This window comes from Oncorhynchus keta, chromosome 10 (genome assembly GCF_023373465.1).
Source record: "Oncorhynchus keta strain PuntledgeMale-10-30-2019 chromosome 10, Oket_V2, whole genome shotgun sequence".
Classification (NCBI taxonomy): domain Eukaryota; kingdom Metazoa; phylum Chordata; class Actinopteri; order Salmoniformes; family Salmonidae; genus Oncorhynchus; species Oncorhynchus keta.
Genome location: NC_068430.1, coordinates 34,097,033 through 34,118,942, shown reverse-complemented (window position 1 = coordinate 34,118,942; position 21,910 = coordinate 34,097,033). Strand labels below are relative to the sequence as shown.

The 21,910-nt window shown below is 43.4% G+C and overlaps 1 protein-coding gene across 1 annotated transcript in view; it reads right to left on the bottom strand.

Moving 5' to 3' along the window:
- Positions 1-21,910, bottom strand: part of LOC118389483 (zinc finger protein 385A-like) — an 85,810-nt gene that overhangs the window by 41,781 nt on the left and 22,119 nt on the right. Inside the window, exon 2 of the mRNA XM_052526915.1 lies at positions 1,592-1,755. Coding sequence (XP_052382875.1) covers positions 1,592-1,755 — 164 coding nt within the window. The remainder of the gene's footprint in view (positions 1-1,591; positions 1,756-21,910) is intronic.

The window sequence follows — 21,910 nt, the reverse complement described above, 5'->3', positions numbered from 1 at the left end:
ATGGTTATTATATCAACATTTGGACATAATAGCGTTTCCACCGCCATTTCTGGTGTAATTAATTTTACAGACACAAAACGATCCCACCTTGTCTAGCGTATTTGGTTTTGTCGACATTTGTAAGGTTACCGACAAGTTTCCATTACATTTTTATCAGATTAACTTTACGTGCATAAAATGATTGGATGGAAACTTAGTTTATGGGAGGGTCTGCTGCATGTGTATGTGTGTGTGCGTGAAAGTGTGTGTGTGTGCCCATCTGTGTGTGTGCCGTTCTCACGCGTGCGTGTGCACCACTGTTTGTCGCTGACCTTCACTTGAAACCCAATCTGGAAATGAACTGAATGGGGCCTTGTCTAAAAACGCTGACTATGTGGAACACTGGCAGTGACACTTATAAAATTGATTAGCCATAACTTATTGTATTGCAGTAAAACGCTTGCCTGGGCATTTTGTGTATATGCAGAGCCTCATGCTGCCACAGGGAGTTGTAATCACTTGTCTGCTGATTATTGAGGGTCATCCAATAAAACCACACCACTTCATTAGAATACATCCCCTGTCTTCATTCATGAGAAGACACCTCTAAATGACAGGCACGTTCATCCCACTGTCCTCTATCCAGGAATATTATGTGAAACCAAAGCCAATTACGATTAATAGTCTGTCAGACAGAGTGCTACAGGTACAAGACTGCACCATAATATTCTGTCAGACAGCCTGCATCAAGACTGCACTAGTGGTATATTTCAAGTTATAGGCTAGTCATTTACCATATCTCTCTGCTGCATTCTGTCCTGTGTTGTTGTGAACATGACCATGTTGTTTTGAATATGACTGTTTTGTGTATATGCTTTTCAATGGAAACACACACATTGAAACAACCATGCAGCTGGATGTTCTGTGGAATGCTAATCTGTTTGATGTGTTGAGACATTAGGGTTGATGTGTGAAATCTTCCCCTTGGTCTGACTAGTCAGTGACACTCCATTAGATAGATATCATTGACTATTCACAATGTACTGCATAAGGCAGAATATGAAGTTGGCAACACACACGGACAGTGTATGGATGTATTTTTACAGTAAACAGTAGGCTTTCCCCTGCTAAAACAGAGTGTATGACCTCTGAATATACAGTCAGGGTGGAAACTCATTGTGTATGCTTTATTTGCGTGCTCTTGGGAACCCGGCCAAGTGGAGAGGTGACCCTGTGTATGTGTGCCTGCCTGCTGCTGTCCACTCAACCACAGTGCTGAAGTTGTAAAAGAGGGGGATGGGGAGTCTACATGTGTGTGTATGCTGTGTTAGTCTGTGTCTATGATGTGTTAGTATGAGGTGTGTGTGTGTGTGTGTGTGTGTGTGTGTGTGTGTGTGTGTGTGTGTGTGTGTGTGTGTGTGTGTGTGTGTGTGTGTGTGTGTGTGTGTGTGTGTGTGTGTGTGTGTGTGTGCGTGTGTGCGCGCGCGCGTGTGCGTGTGCGTGCGTGTGTGTGTGTGCGTGTGTGTGTGTGCGTGTGCGTGTGCGTGTGGTGTGTGCCGTGCGTGTGCGTGTGGTGCGTGCCTGCATGTGTGTGTGGAGTCCGTTTACTCACTGTTGAGTAACTGTTGGTGTTGAAGTTGTGGAACAGGCCCATGCTGTGTTGTGGTAGAGCTGTGTCCATGGGGAACTGCAGGTACTGCTTCATGTCCAGCGGGGGCGGGATCACCGTGGGGGTCCTGAGGAAGGCAGGGACCGCCCCCGGACGGTTCATGCTGCCTGGAGAGTGACAGACAGAGGGAGATGGTTTATTCAGAATATATCTAAACAGTCAGTGGTATTTTTCTACTGTTTGTCAATGTAACAGAATGTACTCCTTCACTTCATGAGACAAAGTGATGTCCATAAATGTTGTCCATAAATGTTCAGCAGTTTGGTACTGGGGTGATGATATGTAGTGTAAAAGGCACACACACACACACACACACACACACACACACACACACACACACACACACACACACACACACACACACACACACACACACACACACACACACACACACACACACACACACACACACACACACACACACACACACACACACACACACACACACACACACAGACACAGACACAGACACAGACACAGACACAGACACAGACACACACACACACACACACGCACGCACACACACACACACACACACACACACACACGCACACACACACACGCACGCACACACACACAAAGACAGACACCTATAGAAGGACTCACTCAGTACTCTGCTCAATCCCCCCTCTCCTCAATCACTTATTAACAGTATCTCAGAGACTAGATTGAGAGTGAAAGAGGGAGAATGAGAAAGAAAGAGAGAGACAGAGAGATGGGGGGGGTAAAGACTAGCTCTACACTTGACATCCACCTCTCCTCTAATCAGCCATTCCCTCTGAGCCCAGCTCCTCTGAGAGACAGAATAAACACAGACATCCACTCTGCATCATCCCTTTCCTCTCCCCTTCTCTTCTCCTGTGCTCTCTCTCCCTCAAACCTTCTCTCTATCCATCCCTCCCTCCCCCTGCGTTCTCTCTGGCGGTTAAGCAGTGGTGAAAGCTTGCACTTGAGTCTACTGTGACGGGGGAGGCTAAGCTCACAGCTGGAGCGCTGCAGATATCAACCTAGCTCCCCCGTATTCCTCTCTCACTCTCTCTCTCTCTCTCCATCCCTCACTCTGTGCACCGCTTCCTCTCCCCCATTTCAAACTCTCTTTTTTCTGCCTCTGTGCTCTGTAACCCTCTACCCTCCCTTACTCCATGACTCTCCTGCTGGCATTCCTATTCCCTCCCTCCCTCCCTCCCTCCCTCCCTCCCTCCCTCCCTCTTCATTCCTCTCCACCATTATCCCTCTTTTTAGTGTACAATCAGAATTTGTTTAGTTTTTTTAGGATCATCTTTCATTGTTGCCTTTTATTGCGGGTGCCATTGTAACTGGAGCTACTAAAAATGTGCTACATTTGAAAAACTGGTTACAAATCCGAAACGCTATGAGCAGGAGCTATTTAAGTTGTGAGAGAGGAAGATCCTTTGAATAGGAGAGACTTGAAGAGGGTCTTCAATGAGCCGTCAGTATTAGAGTTTCTCTCGCTCTCTCTCTCTCTCTCTCTCTCTCTCTCTCTCTCTCTCTCTCTCTCTCTCTCTCTCTCTCTCTCTCTCTCTCTCTCTCTCTCTCTCTCTCTCTCTCTCTCTCTCTCTCTCTCTCTCTCTCTCTCTCTCTTTCTCTCTCTCTCTCTCTCTCTCTCCCCAGAAGCTAAAAGGCTGTCACAGCTTAAGCTCAGCTGCAACCGTTCTGTGTGGCTGCTGGTCCTGACATGCCTCCAAGTCTCTGTAGTGAGGGAGGGAAACAGAGAGAGACAGATCTCCTGGAAAAGTAAGAAATAGAAAATATGATGGAAAGAGGAGAGAGAGAGAAGGATGGGGGGGTCGGCAGCTCACATGATGGTCGTCATCACCTCTCCTAAACTGACCACAGTCAAGAATTGTCTGTTACTACCTCTGACTTGTTTCAGAACCATCTGTAACTACACACCTACCATAAACACCACCATTCTCACAGAGGGAAGTGGGAGAATGAGAGAAAAGAGGACTGAAGGAGATGATGATGTGGTGTAGGGATTAATTACATAATCAAAGAAGTGGATGAAATGACTTCATGATACTAGAACCCTCTGTTTCGCTTCTCTTATCTCAACTCACTATTCACTTCTCGTGCTTCTGTACTGTTCTGCCTCAGTGTGCATTGGCAAACCATCATTTCAGGTTACATGGTATTAATATCTATAGGTCAAACCATGTGCTACCATATCATGAACATACATTTACTCAACAGGCTCATTACATAAACATGTAACACATTACACATAAAAACATATTACACCCATACAGTACTAGTGAAGGAACACATAGACATATAGACATAAACAGCAAATTGGCCAGTGTTAACTAGTGTTGATTTTTTTAATGGCAGTCTCCAAACCCTGACAGTAATTGTGAATTCAGGTTGAATAAAAATGAATAAATAAAATGAATAAAAATTACAATTATTGGATGTCCTAACTCTGGCTAGATTCTAATAGGAATTACACATCACTTTATAATGTGACTTGCAGGCCTGATGTGGCCTGTAAACCAGGAGGTGCCTAACACCATTGGGTTAGGGTAAAACTTGGCCATCAAAGTAAAGCCTTATGATATATGTAACGTATTGTCATAAACAGTTTAATTTTAATAATAACATTCACCTACAGCAGGAACACTTGGTGAAGTCCACAGGACTGAAACGAATTCAACAGCCATGTCTCTGTCAATAACAAATACAGTCATGGGTGGTAACTGCAAATCACTCGAAAAGGCAATGCACACTGGGAAATTATATTTGATTCGTTAGTGGGTGCGTGGCGTTCAAATATTTATTTTTGGCCACCTGTGACTGGAAGTGTTGTACCAGTTTAAGGGGTCTATGGTTATGTTAATTGCAATTTGAGCATGTCGGCTGCCAATTCTGAAGTCTTTGTAAATGCTTACATAAGAGCATGTGGCAATAAAGACTTGTAAATATTGTTGTATTGTCCTTAACTCAACACTGAGTGGCCTTGTCAAGAGATACCTCTTGGTGTAATGGTTAGAAATACAATATAAGATGTTATTGCGTAACAATGAACGTGTTAATTCCCTAACACTGATAAAGTATAACAACGTCAGCACTAAGCACAGTGTTCATTTAACACTCAAAAGTGTGGACCCATATAGACACTGGCCCAGTGTTAAATTTAACACTGGCGGTGTTGATTTAACACGTGATCATTTGCTGGGCATGATATCCTGCATCTACCTGAAAAGATGCAGTCTGAGCCAAGCAGACAGTGGCTGGACAGCAGCACAGCCTTCCATCCTGTCTTACTGAGTGATTTACAATGGCATCAGATCAGTGAACACACACACACACACACACACACACACACACACACACACACACACACACACACACACACACACACACACACACACACACACACACACACACACACACACACACACACACACACACACACACACACACACACACACACACACACACACACACACACACACACACACACACACACACACACACACACACACACACACACACTCTTTTCCAGCGACAAAGGAGAGAGACAGCATTGATCTGACACGGTCGGAGTGGTGCTAAAGTGTTAAACTCCTGCCAAACTCTATAAATCTCCATCTCTCTCTCATTCTCTCCTTTAAGACAGCCCTGTTCTGTCTGTCCTCCCCTATCCCCTCTGCTTATCACTTTTCTGCCCCAAATGCAAATGTCTGGCTGAGGAGAAGATCAATGGTAGCGTAATAGCTTATTGGATTGTACAGGGGTTGGGAGAGAGATGGAGGCGAGAGACATGGAGATAGAGAATGAGAGAGAAAGAGATGGAGGGAGAGAGACATGGAGATAGAGAAGGAGAAAGAAAGAGGTGGAGGGAGAGAGACATGGAGATAGAGAAGGAGAGAGAAAGAGATGGAGGGAGAGAGACATGGAGATAGAGAAGGAGAAGAGAAAGAGATGGAGGGAGAGAGACATGGAGATAGAGAAGGAGAAGAGAAAGAGATGGAGGGAGAGAGACATGGAGATAGAGAAGGAGAGAGAAAGAGATGGAGGGAGAGAGACATGGAGATAGAGAAGGAGAAGAGAAAGAGATGGAGGGAGAGAGACATGGAGATAGAGAAGGAGAAGAGAAAGAGATGGAGGGAGAGAGACATGGAGATAGAGAAGGGGAAGAGAAAGAGATGGAGGGAGAGAGACATGGAGATAGAGAAGGAGAGAGAAAGAGATGGAGGGAGAGAGACATGGAGATAGAGAAGGAGAAGAGAAAGAGATGGAGGGAGAGAGACATGGAGATAGAGAAGGAGAAGAGAAAGAGATGGAGGGAGAGAGACATGGAGATAGAGAAGGAGAAGAGAAAGAGATGGAGGGAGAGAGAGATGGAGATAGAGAAGGAGAAGAGAAAGAGATGGAGGGAGAGAGACATGGAGATAGAGAAGGAGAAGAGAAAGAGATGGAGGGAGATGGAGAATGAGAGAGAAAGAGATGGAGGGAGAGAGACATGGAGATAGAGAATGAGAGAAAAGAGATGGAGGGAGAGAGACATGGAGATAGAGAAGGAGAAGAGAAAGAGATGGAGGGAGAGAGACATGGAGATAGAGAAGGAGAAGAGAAAGAGATGGAGGGAGAGAGACATGGAGATAGAGAAGGAGAAGAGAAAGAGATGGAGGGAGAGAGAGATGCAGGAAATGAGATGAAGTGAGAGAGATTATGAGACGGAGGGAAAGACTGTGTGTAGGTTGACATGTGGATTGATATTTTTACCTCTTCCTCCACCAATACTTTCTCCCTACCATACAAACATCATCCTGGTATAATGAATTGATTAGTTGATGAAGACAGTGAACCTTGAGATAATGTTGTACTGTCACACAAGAAATGTGATTTGACAATTTAGCAGACCTTTTAACTCTTTGTCTGTAATAACAGCTGAGCTGTGAATACATGATCATGTTAATATCCACTGTGGAGGCTGGCCTTCTAGGCAGAGTTCCTCTGTGTTTGTGTTATTTTGCCCATCTTAATTTTGAATCTTTATTGGCCAGTCTGAGATATGGCTTTTTCTTTGCAACTCTGCCTAGAAGGCCAGCATCCCGGAGTCGACTCTTCACTGTTGACGTTGAGACTGGTGTTTTGTGGGTACTATTTAATGAAGCTGCCAATTGAGGACTTGTGAGGCGTCTGTTTCTCAAACTCGACACTCTGATGTACTTGTCCTCTTGCTCAGTTGTGCACCGGGGCCTCCCACTCCTCTTCTCTAACTGGATAGAGACAGTTTGCGCTGTTCTGTGAAGGCAGTAGTACACAGCATTGTATGAGATCTTCAATTTCTTGGCAATTTCTCGCATGGAATAGCCTTAATTTCTCAGAACAAGAACTTTGTTTCTGGCCATTTTGAGCCTGTAATCAAATCCACAAATGCTGATGCTGCAGATACTCAACTAGTCTGAAAAGGTCAGTTTTATAGCTTCTTTAATCAGAACAACAGTTTTCATAATTGCATAATTGCGAAAGGGTTTTCTAATGATCAATTAGCCTTTTAAAATTATAAACTTGGATTAGCTAACACAAAGTGCCATTGGAACACAAGAGTGATGGTTGCTGATAATGGGCCTCTGTACTCCTTTGTAGATATTCCATTAAAAATCAGCCATTTCCAATAGTCATTTACAACATTATCAATGTCTACACTGTATTTCTGATCAATTTGATGTTATTTTAATGGACAAAAAAATGTGCTTTTCCTTCAAAAACAAGGACATTTCTAAGTGACCCCAAACTTTTGAACGGTAGTGTATATAAAATATATATGAACATTTTTTACCTATAGAAATTATATACAAGTAAATATATCATTATAGGAGTGCTGCATTACTGCTTATGGTAATGGTAATGTATATGTATTGGTTTGACCTTGACACAATGTCTGCCCTCCATGAATTCCCAGTCACCCCCAACAGTCTAGCAAGAGCACATGGCTCACAGATATACGGACACACACACACACACACACACACACACACACACACACACACACACACACACACACACACACACACACACACACACACACACACACACACACACACACACACACACACACACACACACACACACACACACACACACACACACACACGCCACCCAGCCCCCCACCCCCATGCACATACCCAGCTGTGCCTAAGGCTGCTGAAATTGGCAATTCATTTACCCAATTCAGACTTAATGATCACAGAGGTAATGTCAAAGTCAGTGATGTAGTGGAGCCTCTCAGTATTCCCTGCCTGTCTCTATCTCTATCTCTGTCTCGATCTCACTCCGCTCAGGGGAACCAGGGCTTCTACTGATGTGTTATCTTGCCACCACCTCCCCCAATGAAAACCTGATAAGAGGCAACGCCGCAGGGTCCATATAAAACCACTGCATTGAGGCCAACGCTTCACACGCACACACACTCACACCCACACACTGTGGATTAGTTTAACACTAGGCTAAACACATGATGATGCCACTCTGCCACATCTGCATGTCAATGGGGCTGCTGTTACACAGCCGGCTGAGAGACAAGCTAGCTAGCTACTGTACTGGATTAACCAGAAGCTCCTGACAAAAGGCAGTTTAACTGCTGCCAGAGAGCAGGCAGCCAGGAGGGGAGGGCTGGGATGAAACTGTAGCATAAGACAATTCTGGACCAACTGCAGATCCCTTATCCACTGGATCTGCTGGATTTGTTCTGGCCATTGTGAGGTGACAAGGTGACTTACTTTGCACTGACAGCAATTCGGAAGATAAATGATTACAATTATTATCAGGGCAATCAATCGCACACCGCATCAGTTACAGAGATGGATTGTTATTTAATCCTCTGTTGCTCTGCAGCCAAAACGCTGCCCAGGAAAGTCTTCTTTTCGCAAAAGCTTGTCACATCATCACATATATTGAGACTCTCATTTTATAATCATACATTATAGGTTCAGTTGTGTAAATGTTGTGTAAATGTTCTCTACTGTATGGCGCGTCATTCACAGAACCACAGTGCTAATGTTTTTATGCAGGGGAAAGATGCTCCTCTCTCTGTGTCGCATTCTGCCACTGTGAAGGATTGACCTGGGCATGAAATTGTATTTACTGCAGCTTAGCTTACCCTCCAGCCAAAGGCAGCTATTTTGACCTACGCAGGGGGCACACACACACACACACACACACACACACACACACACACACACACACACACACACACACACACACACACACACACACACACACACACACACACACACACACACACACACACACACACACACACACACACACATACACACACACAAACACAAGCATATACAAAACCATGCACATGCGCTCAAACACACACACACAAATATCAACACACACGCAAGCTTGCAAGAACATGGGCAAGCACACACACACAGACAAGCATCCTACACACATTTGTTCTTAATGACTTCTTCAGAGGGCGAAAGGGAACTTTGTAAGCGAAACACACACACAGGGCACACATACACCCACACACTTATGAATTACAATAGTTGTCATTTGAAATAAGTACATGCCTAAATTAGGCAGATTTATTCAGTCAGAGCCGAGTGTGTTCTCTCGTTATCTCTCTTCCAGTCCCAAATGATAATTACAGCGCCATCAGAAGTTAATTCTTAATAGACACAATAACTACCAGGGCACAATGTGTTCCTGTCATATAACCTCACAGGCCTGACACTTATTCACATAATGATCTATTACTTCTTCCTCAGAAGGTGAGCTCAGCATCACACACACACAGAGAGAGAGAGAGAGGCATAGAGGAGGTGAGGGAGAACACATTGTTCACTTCAGCCTTCATCTGGCTTTAATGATAGATGCTCTGCACCTCAGTGGCCAGGTTTAAACGCTGCCTCAGAGTTTGCTGGGAACTTTGACAAGTGCACTCTGTGTGTGTAGGGAAGAATGTGTGTGTTAGAGCTAGAGTTTGGGGAAACTGTCAGGGATTTTGATATGTATAAGTGAGAAGAAGTCTTAAAAAAAATATAATTCTGCACTGTCTGCAGACAGTGTGCGTGTTACAGAGAGTGTGTGTATGTAAATATGGTATGTCATTGAATGTGTGTCAGGCTGATTGAGGTTGTATGTACATGTAGATATGGTTAAAGTGACTATGCATATATGATGAACAGAGTGTAGCAGCAGCGTAAAAAGAGGGGTTGGGGGGAGGCACACAATGCAAATAGTCCGGGTAGCCATTTGATTACCTGTTCAGGAGTCTTATGGCTTGGGTGTAAAAACTGTTGAGAAGCCTTTTTGTCCTAGACTTGGCACTCAGGTACCGCTTGCCATGCGGTAGTAGAGAGAACAGTCTATGACTGGGATGGCTGGGGTCTTTGACAATTTCTAATGCCTTCCTCTGACACGGCCTGGTGTAGAGGTCCTGGATGGCAGGCAGCTTAGCCCCAGTGATGTACTGGGCCGTACGCACTACCTTCTGTAGTGCCTTGCGGTCAGAGGCCAAGCAATTGCCATACCAGGCAGTGATGCAACCAGTCAGGATGCTCTCGATGTTGCAGCTGTAGAACCTATTGAGGATCTTAGGACCCATGCCAAATCTTTTTAGTTCCCTGAGGGGGAATAGGCTTTGTCGTGCCCTCTTCATGACTGTCTTGGTGTGTTTGGACCATTCTAGTTTGTTGTTGATGTGGACACTGAGGAACTTGAAGCTCTCAACCTGCTCCACTACAGCCCCATCGATGAGAATGGGGGCGTGCTCGGTCCCCCTTTTTCTGTAGTCCACAATAATCCCCTTAGTCTTGGTTACATTGAGGGATAGGTTGTTATTCTGGCACCACCCGGCCATGTCTCTGACCTCCTCCCTATAGGCTGTCTCGTCGTTGTCGGTGATCAGGCCTCCCACTGTTGTCTCGTCTGCAAACTTAATGATGGTGTTGGACTCATGCCCGGCCATGCAGTCGTGGGTGAACAGGGAGTACAGGGCGGGACTGAGCACGCACCCCTGGTGGGCTCCAGCGTTGAGGATCAGCGTGGCAGATGTGTTGAGCTTTGAGGGTACTATGATGTTGAACCTGACCAATCATCACCTGGGGGGAAAGCCCAATAGGTGATGGGTCTGAAGTCATTTAGGGTCTGAAGTCATTTAGGCAGGTTGCCTTTGTGTTCTTAGGCACAGAGCCTATGGTGGTCTGCTTGAAACATGTTGGTATTACGGACTTAATCAGGGACATGTTGAAAATGTCAGTGAAGACACCTGCCAGTTGGTCAGCACATGCCCAGAGCACATGTCCTGGTAATCCGTCACTCTGGATTAAAGAGTCTGCTAAATTACTAAAATGTAAATGTAAAAAATGTACGGTTGCAAAGAATGCTGGGTATATTTCTAATGAGCGCTGCCCACCCCAAAAACATTTTTTTTATTCAGCACAACTGTTATGTTGCTTCAGTAGATTTCACTTCATGGTTGTGAATTTCTAAGTTGAGTAAACACGTAGTCTTGAGCTGATTCAATTTGATTTCATAGGTTAAGACAATTTGAGTGAGTTGACTAATTTAGTTGACTTGAATTTTGAATGATTCTCAATATATATTTGTTTACAGTACTTGTGCGTGTGACTGCGTGTGTGTGTCCAATGATGGTGGCAGCCATTATGTCTCCAGTGGTGAACACAACTATGCTCTGTCCCATCAGACTCCTCTGTAGTTATTTACAAGACACTGTTTAACCTTGTTTTACACATGTGATGTCAGAATACACTTACTAGCTAGGTTTCAATCCAATTGGTGAAAGATTTTCATGGGAATATTCTAAAATCTGCATAAAAACAATATGCACATTTTCCCACCAGAGATATGTATCCATCAAATGTACTTGTTGCTGATGAATTCCCATGTACTGCATAAAAAAATACTACTTAAACTGGTTTCCATCGCATTCTCATCTCTACTGAAGGTTTTGTCCCCATATAGCGAATGTGCACACTCTGGTATTGGCACGTGCGCTCTAGCCAACAGCTCACAGATACAGTGCAGGTATAGCCTAAGTGAGATTATTTTTATTTGTCAAACGGCAGCCAAGCATCGATTATTATGTCACCAGAATCGTCTTACACTTTCACCACGCTGTGAAGTTCATCGGAACTTATTTTATCTGTAGCCTAAAAAACTGCAAGGTTTCCCGAGTCGTAGTGGGAGGACCACACAACATGTCATCGCTTGACTCCAAGTTTGCTTCGATATGATGGTTGTTATATCAATATTTTAGCATAAACGTTTTCCACAGCCATTTCTCGTATAATTGATTTTACAAACACAAAAAGATCCCACCTTGTCTAGACTATTTTCTTTTGGAGATATTTAGAAAGTTTACTGACAAATGTGTGATTTCGTGACATGTTTTATCCAACATGTACTTTACTTGCATAAAAAGGTTGGATGAAAACGTGGCTACTGTTCCAAAATTACTCAAATGACTGCCTCGCCGGGTTCACCAACTACTTCAACGACAGAGTTCAGTGTGTCAAATCGGAGGGCTTGTTGTCCGGACCTCTGGCAGCCTCTAAGGGGGTGACACAGGGCTCAATTCTCGGGCCGACTCTCTTCTCTGTATACATCAATGATGTCGCTCTTACTGCTGGTGATTCTCTGATCCACCTCTACGCAGACGACACCATTCTGTATACTTCTGGCCCTTCTTTGGACACTGTGTTAACTAACCTCCAAATGAGCTTCAATGCCATACAACACTCCTTCCATGGCCTCCAACTGCTCTTAAATGCAAGTAAAACTAAATGCATGCTCTTCAACCGATCGCTGCCAGCACCTGCACGCCTGTCTAGCATCACTACTCTGGTCGGTTCTGACCTAGAATATGTGGACAACTACAAATACCTAGGTGTCTGGTTAGACTGTAAACTCTCCTTCTAGACTCACGTTAAGCATCTCCAATCCAATATTACATCTAGAATCGGCTTCCTATTTTGCAACAAAGCATCCTTCCCTCATGCTGCCAAACACACCCTCGTGAAACTGACTATCCTATCGATCCTTGACTTCGGCGATGTAATGCGGTCTATCACAGTGCCATCCGTTTTGTCACCAAATCCCCATACACTACCCAACACTGGCCTGTATGCTCTCGTTGGCTGGCCCTCGCTTCATATTCATCGCCAAACCCACTGGCTCCAGGTCATCTATAAGTCCTTGCTAGGTAAAGCCCCGCCTTATCTCAGCTCACTGGTCACCATAGCAGCACCCACCCGTAGAATGCTCTCCAGCAGGTATATTTCACTGGTCACCCCCAAAGCCAATTCCTACTTTGGCTGCCTTTCCTTCGAGTTCTATGCTGCCAATGACTGGAATGAACTGCAAAAATCACTGAAGCTGGAGACTCATATCTCCCTCACTAACTTTAAGCATCAGTGGTCAGAGCAGCTTAAAGATCATTGCACCTGTACATAGCCCATCTGCAAATAGCCCACCAAACTACCTCATCCCCATATTGTTATTTTATTTTGCTCCTTTGCACCCCAGTATTTCTACTTGCACATTCATCTTCTGCACATCTATCACTCCAGTGTATAATTGCTCAAATGAAATTATTTCGCCACTATGGCCTATTTATTTCCTTACCTCCCTAATCTTACTGCATTTGCACACACAGTACAGTATATAGACTTTTATATTGCGTTATTGACTGTACGTTTGTTTATTCCATGTGTAACTCTGTGTTGTGTTTGGGTCGCACTACTTTGCTTTATCTTGGCCAGGTCGCAGTTGTAAATGAGAACATGTTCTCAACAGGCCTAACTGGTAATATAAAGGTAAAAAAAAAGTGATTGTTAAGCAAAAGTGCAGTTAACCCGTGCTTCCCTCAAACCAAGGCACGCTGCCCACTATTTATCTATTTATCTATGTTTAAACTTTCTCAAATAACAGTTTTATTTTCAAACAGAAGTCTGAAATGAGATGTGTTCTGCTTCCTCATGAATTCACATAGAAGTAGCACATTTCACATTGGCGGACAATTTACGTTTGAGGCATGCTATGCTATTGTAAGGTGAGGATTAGCTACATGAGCCGGACAAACTTCTCTCTTCAATGAGAGCCCAAGCACTCCCCCAGTGTTTCCCCAGGTCAAGTATGCAGACATTTGCACATCCTCAGTCAGAACAGAACCTTTCCAAAAATTTCCCCCTGGCACATTTTCCTGGGTCCCACTTTCTGGGTCCCACTTTGCCTTCATTGTTGTTTTTCTTACTAATAATTACATTGTACAGGTGTGCATTCCTATCAAAATAATTGCCTTATTACCTTATCATAATGCAGTTTCTGTATATTGTGATATGTCATTTCTGCTGTACCACACCATATGTACATTGTGTTATTTTATTGTTGCTCTTTAAATATTTGTTGTTTTTTACATTTTCTAATTTTTTACATTTTTTATGTGTATTTATTTATTGTTAACTTCAGTTTATTTAGTAAATACTTTCTTAACACTTATTTCTTCTCAAAACTGCATTGTTAGTTAAGGGCTTGTAAGTAAGCATTTCACTGTAAGGTCGACACCTGTTGTATTCGGGGCATGTGACAATGAAATGTATGGAGCATAATGTGTTCTGTGTGTATTCCTTTATAAACGCGGACACGCAAGGTACTAATTGCATAACCTTTATGGCGTTAAACTCAATTGTGCTTACATAGCTATATTCTTCTATACGTTCTGTAAAGCAATGCTAATGGTGTCAGAGAACTATTGGCTTGTGTTGTATGCTTTGACTTTGCCCTGGCCTTAGCATGACCATTGCATTGGCCTGTGTATTCATTTGGCCTGTTTAGCATAGCTCTGCCCTGCCTCCTTGTGGAGCCCTTGTGGAGCCCTTCAGTTACTGTTTCTTATATCATTCATAATTGTCATGTTGTCAATGAGACGTGTTATTTTTATAGCAGTGTTGTTATGTCACTTCATTGTAGTATTGTCGCGTTACTTTATCCTGATCTTGTATTATAATTGCTAATAATTCCTCTTTATTTTGTACTTTCAGAAACCAAACAAAAAGAGAATTGAACCTAATTTGACATCATAACTGGAATTGGACATCTTCCTTGCTGAAGATTGAAGACAGCTGTTGTATGCTAACTACATACTGTTGGAAGAGGGAGTGGGGTGGATAAGGGAGTGGAGAGGATGATGAGGTAGTGGGGAGGTGGGTGAGATAATGTCAACATAATTGCATAATGGAACTGTATTTGATTTGTATGTGAACTGTATGTTCAATTTTTTTAAAAACTTGTTCAGTAATGATTTCACTTGTTAGCTGGCGATGAACTATGTGGCCATTGAGGACAGCAGTGTTGATCAGATGGAAAAATATATTCTTATACCACTTGGTGCTTTTCTGAGTGCATACCACAAAGCTGTTAATCATGTCCGCCTTATCCACTGCCCCCACACGGTCTGGTTTGATCTTTCTCTCTCCCGTCAGGTGAACCACCTTCCCTGTGGCTTTCATTTCTCCTGTAGCTCCAAGGCATAATGATTGGTCTCTTCCATTATGTCTCCCACCAGCTCCTCTGTCAGAAACCACTTGAAGCACTCAGATGGAAATGGCAAGGGGCTTTGCACTCCAGACTGGGACTCATCAGAACCAACAGCAAGGCCAGGAGGGGTGAAACGGCTGCTTTGCTTTCCAGCTACCTCAGACCCTCCGTACTTCACCCACTTTTGGTCTGCCTCCATCACCACCAGCATCTTCAGAGGGACCTGGGACTTTGTCGGTTGGCAAGGGGTTCTCACTTTCAGGGTTCTCAAAGTCTACAAGGCTGGAGAGCATCTCATCACTGTCACTGTCAGCATCTAATTCCTCACTTTCACACTCAGACTTGAATTTCCTAAAATTTCCACATTTGTGAGTTGTCTTTTGAAAGACATTGCTAATGCTACAGCTTAGGCCACTAGCTACATACATAAACAACAACACTGAATGGCTCCAAGTGAGTGTCAGGGGGATGTGATTGGGTGCCAGTGTGGTGATACTGATGATTTGTCCCCACAGATGGTTTGTTTACATAGCAGGTTAGAACAATTAACGTGGCAGGTGAGGTGAATTGACGTGGTAGGTTAGGAGAACTAACACAGCAGGTTAGGCTAATTAACATAGGAGGTTAAGAGAATAAAGTTAAAGGTTAGAAAAAGGGTAGGCTTAGCTACAATGCTACAGTTGTCAACAATGTTATTGATGTTATAGCAAACGAGGTGAAGGCATGGTTCACTCATCTTCGAGTAAACTAACGGAAGTGAATGATGGAGAGTAAATGATGGGAGACGACACACCCCCTTTGAATTCAACCGTCCCGACTCATCTTGTCACCTCGTCTTTGGTTGACGCGGATAAACAAACATGGCGGCGGCACAAACTCTACCCGCTGTCGGATTACTTTCGACATTTAGAAAGAGATTTACTAAATCATTTAGTTCACTGGTGAGCTCACCCCTCATGTGATGAATTGTAAATAGTAATTGCTATTAGCTCATTCGTATTATGGTTTCTGTCAGCCGAGAGTTAACTAAATATGACTGCTTGTATTAACTCACTAGGACTAATGTAGTCTACATTTTTAGATTGGGATGAGAATTGTTTTATGCGGTTGCTACTTCTGTGAATGTCTGAACATCTGCATCCAAACATGAACTTCTCACATCCAGGACATATAGTTGTAAAGACTGTGTTTGTGCAAAATGTTTCTGTGACAAAACAGTGTAGCCAGCTCAAAAACGCTGACTGTTCTAATCACACAGGAGTGTTCTAATCACACAGGAGTGTGCTAATCACACAGAAGTGTTCTAATCACACAGGAGTGTTCTAATCACACAGGAGTGTGCTAATCACACAGGAGTGTTCTAATCACACAGGAGTGTTCTAATCACACAGGAGTGTTCTAATCACACAGGAGTGTTCTAATCACACAGGAGTGTTCTAATCACACAGGAGTGTGCTAATCACACAGGAGTGTTCTAATCACACAGGAGTGTTCTAATCACACAGTAGTGTTCTAATCACACAGGAGTGTTCTAATCACACAGGAGTATTCTAATCACACAGGTTTAAGCCTCCGCTGCAGGGACCACTGTAGAACGATCACACACACGTGTGCTCGTACATGTCAAAGGGTTCATGAATTAAACGTTGATATTCTCCCACACAACATCCTACTTCTACAGAAATTGCAAATGCTTTTTAGACATACATACATACATACATACATACATACATACATACATACATACATACATACATACATACATACAGTACACTACACATGTACAAAGTACTCGTATCCATACATCTAACCTGTCTCTTTCTGTCTCCCACGTGCATATGCACTCACGTGCACACTCAATCACTCATGCACGCACACACACCCAGACACACGTACACACACAGTGACAAATTGGCTGCCGAGATGTGATGTTAGGCTACAGAGGGCATTGTGATGATGATGATGGTGTAGAATGGTGTTTCAGTGAGTGAGCACCTTTAATTTACCCAGCTGAGACAGACGATGATAATAATGATGACTGACTGTCAGTGTTATTTACGGAGCACCTTAACCAAACCCAAGGACACCTGTTACAATAGAATGAACAATGTAAACACAACACACAATATCCCCCAAAAGGTTTAAAGAACAAATATTACAAAAGGTTCAAAGAAAATATAGGTTTTATTGTCACAAACATGGGATTGTGACGGTTTTCGTCCTCCTCTTCTGAGGAGGAGTAGGAAGGATCGGACCAATGCGCAGCATGGTAAGTGTCCATAATACAATTTTAATGAAATATCACAGAAACACAGAAAACAAAAGAATAAGAGAATAAATGGAAACCGCCACAGTCCCCTATGGAGCAAACACAGACATGGAAAATAATCACCCACAACCAACATGGGGAAAACAGGCTACCTAAGTATGATTCTCAATCGGAGACAACGATCGACAGCTGCCTCTGATTGAGAACCATACCAGGCCAAACACAGAAATACAACATAGAAAAAAGAACATAGACTACCCACCCCAACTCACGCCCTGACCAAACTAACACATAATTAATAACACAGAATAATAAATAACACAGAATTAATAAAGGAACTAAGGTCAGAACGTGAGTGGGATAGGTTTTGTGAAATGTGTTGTTTTAGGTAGTAGCAGGACAAGCATATTTAGTCATTTAACTGACAACCACATATCACAGTCATAGTATATACATTTTTCCTCAATAAAATAGCTAAGAGTGAAACATTAGCAGAGGTCAAATAAACGCTCAAAAATAATAATAATAATAATAAAAGATAAAACCACAACACACCAGAACGGATTAAGAGGCTAAGATAAGTCAGAGATGAACAAAGAGAAACAAAAAATTGTTTTATTTATTTATTATTATTTAAAATAGGTTGTTTCTATAGTCCTAATATCTTATGGTAGAGACTTCCGCAGTCCTGGTGGCATAACATTGACCTGCCACCAAAAGACAGCAGCATGCTTATGACAGCGAATCAGGAGGTACAGTGGGGCAAAAAAGTATTTAGTCAGCCACCAATTGTGCAAGTTCTCCCACTTAAAAAGATGAGAGAGGTCTGTCATTTTCATCATAGGTACACTTCCAACTATGACAGACAAAATGAGAAGAAAAAAAATCCAGATAATCACATTGTAGAATTTTTTATGAATTTATTTGCAAATTATGGTGGAAAATAAGTATTTGGTCAATAACAAAAGTTTATCTCAATACTTTGTTATATACCCTTTGTTGGCAATGACAGAGGTCAAACGTTTTCTTTAAGTCTTCACAAGGTTTTCACACACTGTTGCTGGTATTTTGTCCCATTCCTCCATGCAGATCTCCTCTAGAGCAGTGATGTTTTGGGGCTGTTGCTGGGCAACACGGACTTTCAACTCCCTCCAAAGATTTTCTATTGGGTTGAGATCTGGAGACTGGCTTGGCCACTCCAGGACCTTGAAATGCTTCTTACGAAGCCACTCCTTCGTTGCCCGGGCGGTGTGTTTGGGATCACTGTCATGCTGAAAGACCCAGCCACGTTTCATCTTCAATGCCCTTGCTGATGGAAGGAGGTTTTCACTCAAAATCTCACGATACATGGCCCCATTCATTCTTTCCTTATTCTTTCCTTATACACGGATTAGTTTTCCTGGTCCCTTTGCAGAAAAACAGCCCCAAAGCATGATGTTTCCACCCCCATGCTTCACAGTAGGTATGGTGTTCTTTGGACGCAACTCAGCATTCTTTGTCCTCCAAACACAACGAGTTGAGTTTTTACCAAAAAGTTATATTTTGGTTTCATCTGACCATATGACATTCTCCCAACCTTCTTCTGGATCATCCAAATGCTCTCTAGCGAACTTCAGACGGGCCTGGACATGTACTGGCTTAAGCAGGGGACACGTCTGGCACTGCAGGATTTGAGTCCCTGGCGGCGTAGTGTGTTACTGATGGTAGGCTTTGTTACTTTGGTCCCAGCTCTCTGCAGGTCATTCACTAGGTCCCCCCGTGTGGTTCTGGGATTTTTGCTCACCGTTCTTGTGATCATTTTGACCCCACGGGGTGAGATCTTGCGTGGAGCCCCAGATCGAGGCAGATTATCAGTGGTCTTGTATGTCTTCCATTTCCTAATAATTGCTCCCACAGTTGATTTCTTCAAACCAAGCTGCTTACCTAATGCAGATTCAGTCTTCCCAGCCTGGTGCAGGTCTACAATTTTTTTTCTGGTGTCCTTTGACAGCTCTTTGGTCTTGGCCATAGTAGAGTTTGGAGTGTGACTGTTTGAGGTTGTGGACAGGTGTCTTTTATACTGATAACAAATTCAAACAGGTGCCATTAATACAGGTAACGAATGGAGGACAGAGCAGCCTCTTAAAGAAGAAGTTACAGGTCTGTGAGAGCCAGAAATCTTGCTTGTTTGTAGGTGACCGAATACTTATTTTCCACCATCATTTGCAAATAAATTCATTAAAAATCCTACAATGTGATTTTCTGGATTTTCCTCATTTCGTCTGTCATAGTTGAAGTGTACCTATGATGAAAATTACAGGCCTCTCTCATCTTTTTAAGTGGGAGAACTTGCACAACTGGTGGCTGATTAAATACTTTTTTGCCCCACTGTATGTGTTTGATAAGCAGAGAGATGCAAGGTTACAGACGGGGCTGTTTAGACAGGGCACTATGTGGATTGGGTTACCCTCTTCCTTAAGTCATCCTTCTTTGGCATTTCATTTTCTCTGTCACTCCCTCTCTGTCGCCTTACTCTCCATCCCCATAGAGGTGGCAGAGTCTCAGAAAAATGAATTAAATGTTTAAAAAGTCTGAAAACATGTGTACTGCCCTTCACTATTCACAGGCCAAGCAGACAATCACACCTGAATAAGATTGAGAGTTAGGGATGGGATAGTGTGGGATGGGGAGGAGGAGATGGTGAACTCACAGATTGGGGGAGTAAGGCAATGAGAGATGAAGCAAAAAAGAAAGAGAGAAGATAATAGCATTGGGACAGAGGGAGTAGAACGAGGGGAGGACAGAAAGGGGAGGAGAAATGGAATGAGAGGGATCTGTGTTGGTGGGGGACGGGGGCAGACTGCGTATTTTGAGGTGAGCCCAAGGTGACCACGGGAGGCACAGCCGCATGTTAACCTGCTGGTTAATGGACAGACGATTTACCATCTGCTGGTAGCTATTGCCATCAGTGGAGGCTGCTGAGGGGAGGACGACTCATAATAATGGCTGGAATGGAATCAATGGAATGGTATCAACCACATCAAACACGTGGTTTCCATGTGGTTGATACTGTTCCACTGACTCCATTCCAGCCATTATTATAAGCCGTCCTCCCCTCAGCAGCCTCCACTGGTAGCCATGCAGCTGAGCTCAGACAGCTAAAGAGAGAGAGAGAGAGAGAATGCTGTCAACCACTGCACCTCACAAGTACTGTGTAGTCAGTTGTGTCATTGCACTAATACTATAGCCAGATCCAAGGCTAAATACATGTTTGAGATGTTGCCAACGGCGTGGTCCTTCTTAATTGTCCAGTTACATACAGTACAGTAAAATGTGCTATATTTCAGGAACACGAGTCATGCGTTACAGAGGAAGGAGTAGGACAACCCAAAACCAGCCGTCAGTCTAGTGTGTGTGTGTGTGTGTGTGTGTGTGTGTGTGTGTGTGTGTGTGTGTGTGTGTGTGTGTGTGTGTGTGTGTGTGTGTGTGTGTGTGTGTGTGTGTGTGTGTGTGTGTGTGTGTGTGTGTGTGTGTGTGTGTGTGCGCGTGTGTGTGTGTGTGAAGTCTTACATGTAACAAGCTGCTTCTCTTATGTGGTACATCGGTAACATTAGCAGCATACACACATCCTGTTGGGTTATATTTTCATAGAGTGTCTTATTGAAGTGCTGCTGGCTTTACTGTGCCTCTGTGTCTCAGGCCTCAGTTCCTCAGGGGAAGAGACTGTACAGAGTGAATGGAGCGGCTAGATAAGTCTAATATTACGTTCTGTTTACGTCGGACATACAGACCCAGGCAGAGAACACAATATGAAACCGCTCATAGAAGGAGAGTGGTGTGGAATATAAAGGGCTGTACAATGCCCAGCCTGACAATACCATAGAGTCCCCTCTGTTGGTCTGTTTTATTTGTCCATCTTTTACTGAAGACGCACCTGCCTGGGATCCATCAGACAACATAAGACTTTAATGACCAATGGAAACCTGATCATGACATGTACACAGATGGACAGGCCAGCTCGCAAATATGCAATTGTATGGACATGCAATCAATCAAACACACACACACACAACCACACACACACACGCACGCACATATACGCACACGCACACGCACACGCACACACACGCACACACACACACGCACACGCACACACACAAACACACAAACACAGCCAATAAAAACATGATGTACAACAGACAGGTGCTACCTAGCCTTTAACAATGGGATGCGGACAAGTCATCAAAACCACCATTGAAATCTAAATCCTCACCCAAACAAACCATATAGTACTGCCATATACGTTCACAACAACATGTCTGTAACACAAACTTTTGAAATAGACTCAACCATTTCATTACAGGGCAAAGTATGCTATGGAGAAAAGAGCTGGTTTTAACGTAGAAATAAAATGACTACCACTACTTTCTAGACCGGCAGCCATAATGAGTGAACCAACAAGTTCAGCG